This window comes from Dama dama, chromosome 16 (assembly GCF_033118175.1).
Source record: "Dama dama isolate Ldn47 chromosome 16, ASM3311817v1, whole genome shotgun sequence".
Classification (NCBI taxonomy): Eukaryota; Metazoa; Chordata; class Mammalia; order Artiodactyla; family Cervidae; genus Dama; species Dama dama.
The window spans coordinates 17577725-17578928 of NC_083696.1; the positions used below are offsets into that span (position 1 = coordinate 17577725).

At 40.0% G+C, this 1204-nt stretch overlaps 1 protein-coding gene across 1 annotated transcript; it reads right to left on the reverse strand.

Annotated features, from left to right (window-relative positions):
- LOC133071328 (olfactory receptor 13D1-like) lies at nt 1-936 on the reverse strand. Its single transcript, XM_061163944.1, has one exon. The coding sequence runs from the start codon at nt 934-936 to the stop codon at nt 1-3; it is 936 nt and encodes a 311-aa protein (XP_061019927.1).
- Nucleotides 937-1204: the final 268 nt, after the last annotated feature.

A 1204-nucleotide genomic window follows, 5' to 3' on the forward strand; every position in this document is an offset into this window, starting at 1 on the left:
TCATCCTTTCTTCCAGAACTGCCTAGCTGTCAATTTTTTCATAGCGTCATGCACCTCTGTATTTCGCAGGCTATAGATGATAGGATTGAGCATCGGTGTGACTACTCCATAGCACAGAGCAATCAGTTTGTCAGAAGCAGTATCTTTGGACTTTGGCTTTATATACATAAAGAGGATTGACCCATAAAACATAGTCACCACTGTAATGTGGGCTGAGCAGGTGGAAAAAGCCTTTTTTCTTCCTCCAGCTGAATTGATTCTTAGTACAGTAGAAAGGATGAAAATGTAGGAGATGGAAATCAACAGTAATGGAACAAACAAAAATATTACATTGCCTAACATTAGAGTAATCTCATTCAAGGAAATATCTGTGCAAGCTAGCTTGAGAAAGGCCAATATTTCACAAACAAAATGATTGATGACATTTTCCCCACAGAACGGCAACCGTACTGCAAGAATTGTTTGTGTCAATGAGTTGAGAAAGCCCAATCCCCAGGAGAGAGCTGCCATCTGAATACAAAGTGCCTTGTTCATGATGACAGGGTATCTCAGAGGGATGCAGATGGCTACGTAACGGTCATATGCCATCACTGCTAGAAGTACACACTCTGTGGATGCCATGGTGAAGGAGACAGACATCTGAACAACACATCTAGTGAAGGAGATGTTTTTTTTCTCTGATAGAAAGTGTATCATTGTTGAGGGGATAAAGGAGGATGTGTACAAAATGTCAAGAAAGGAAAGGTTACTGAGAAAGAAGTACATAGGGGTGTGAAGGCGGGAATCCAGGGAAGTGAGGATGATCAAAGTGCTGTTCCCCAGGAGGATCACCACGTACATCACCAAGAACATCATAAATAGGAGTTTTTCAGTCCTTGGATACCCAGAAAGTCCCTGTAAAGTGAACTCAATGTCTGTCCAGTTGGTTCTTTCCATTTTATTTTCTGCCTGGAGTAATTCAGAAGAGATGTGGGTTTAAGGAATCTACACAGTATTATCATATGACGTAAGAGATCATTGCAGGAAGGCCAATAAGCATGTCAGTACTAGCTGCAGTGTGTTTATAGTTTTGAGTTTAGCTTTTCAAATTCCTCTTCTAGCTCATAATAATTACATTGGTGATTTATTAAGAATACAAATTCCTGAATCCTATTTCCTGAGATTATGATGTATAAGTTCTGAGTCAGGGAAGAACTATTTGCAT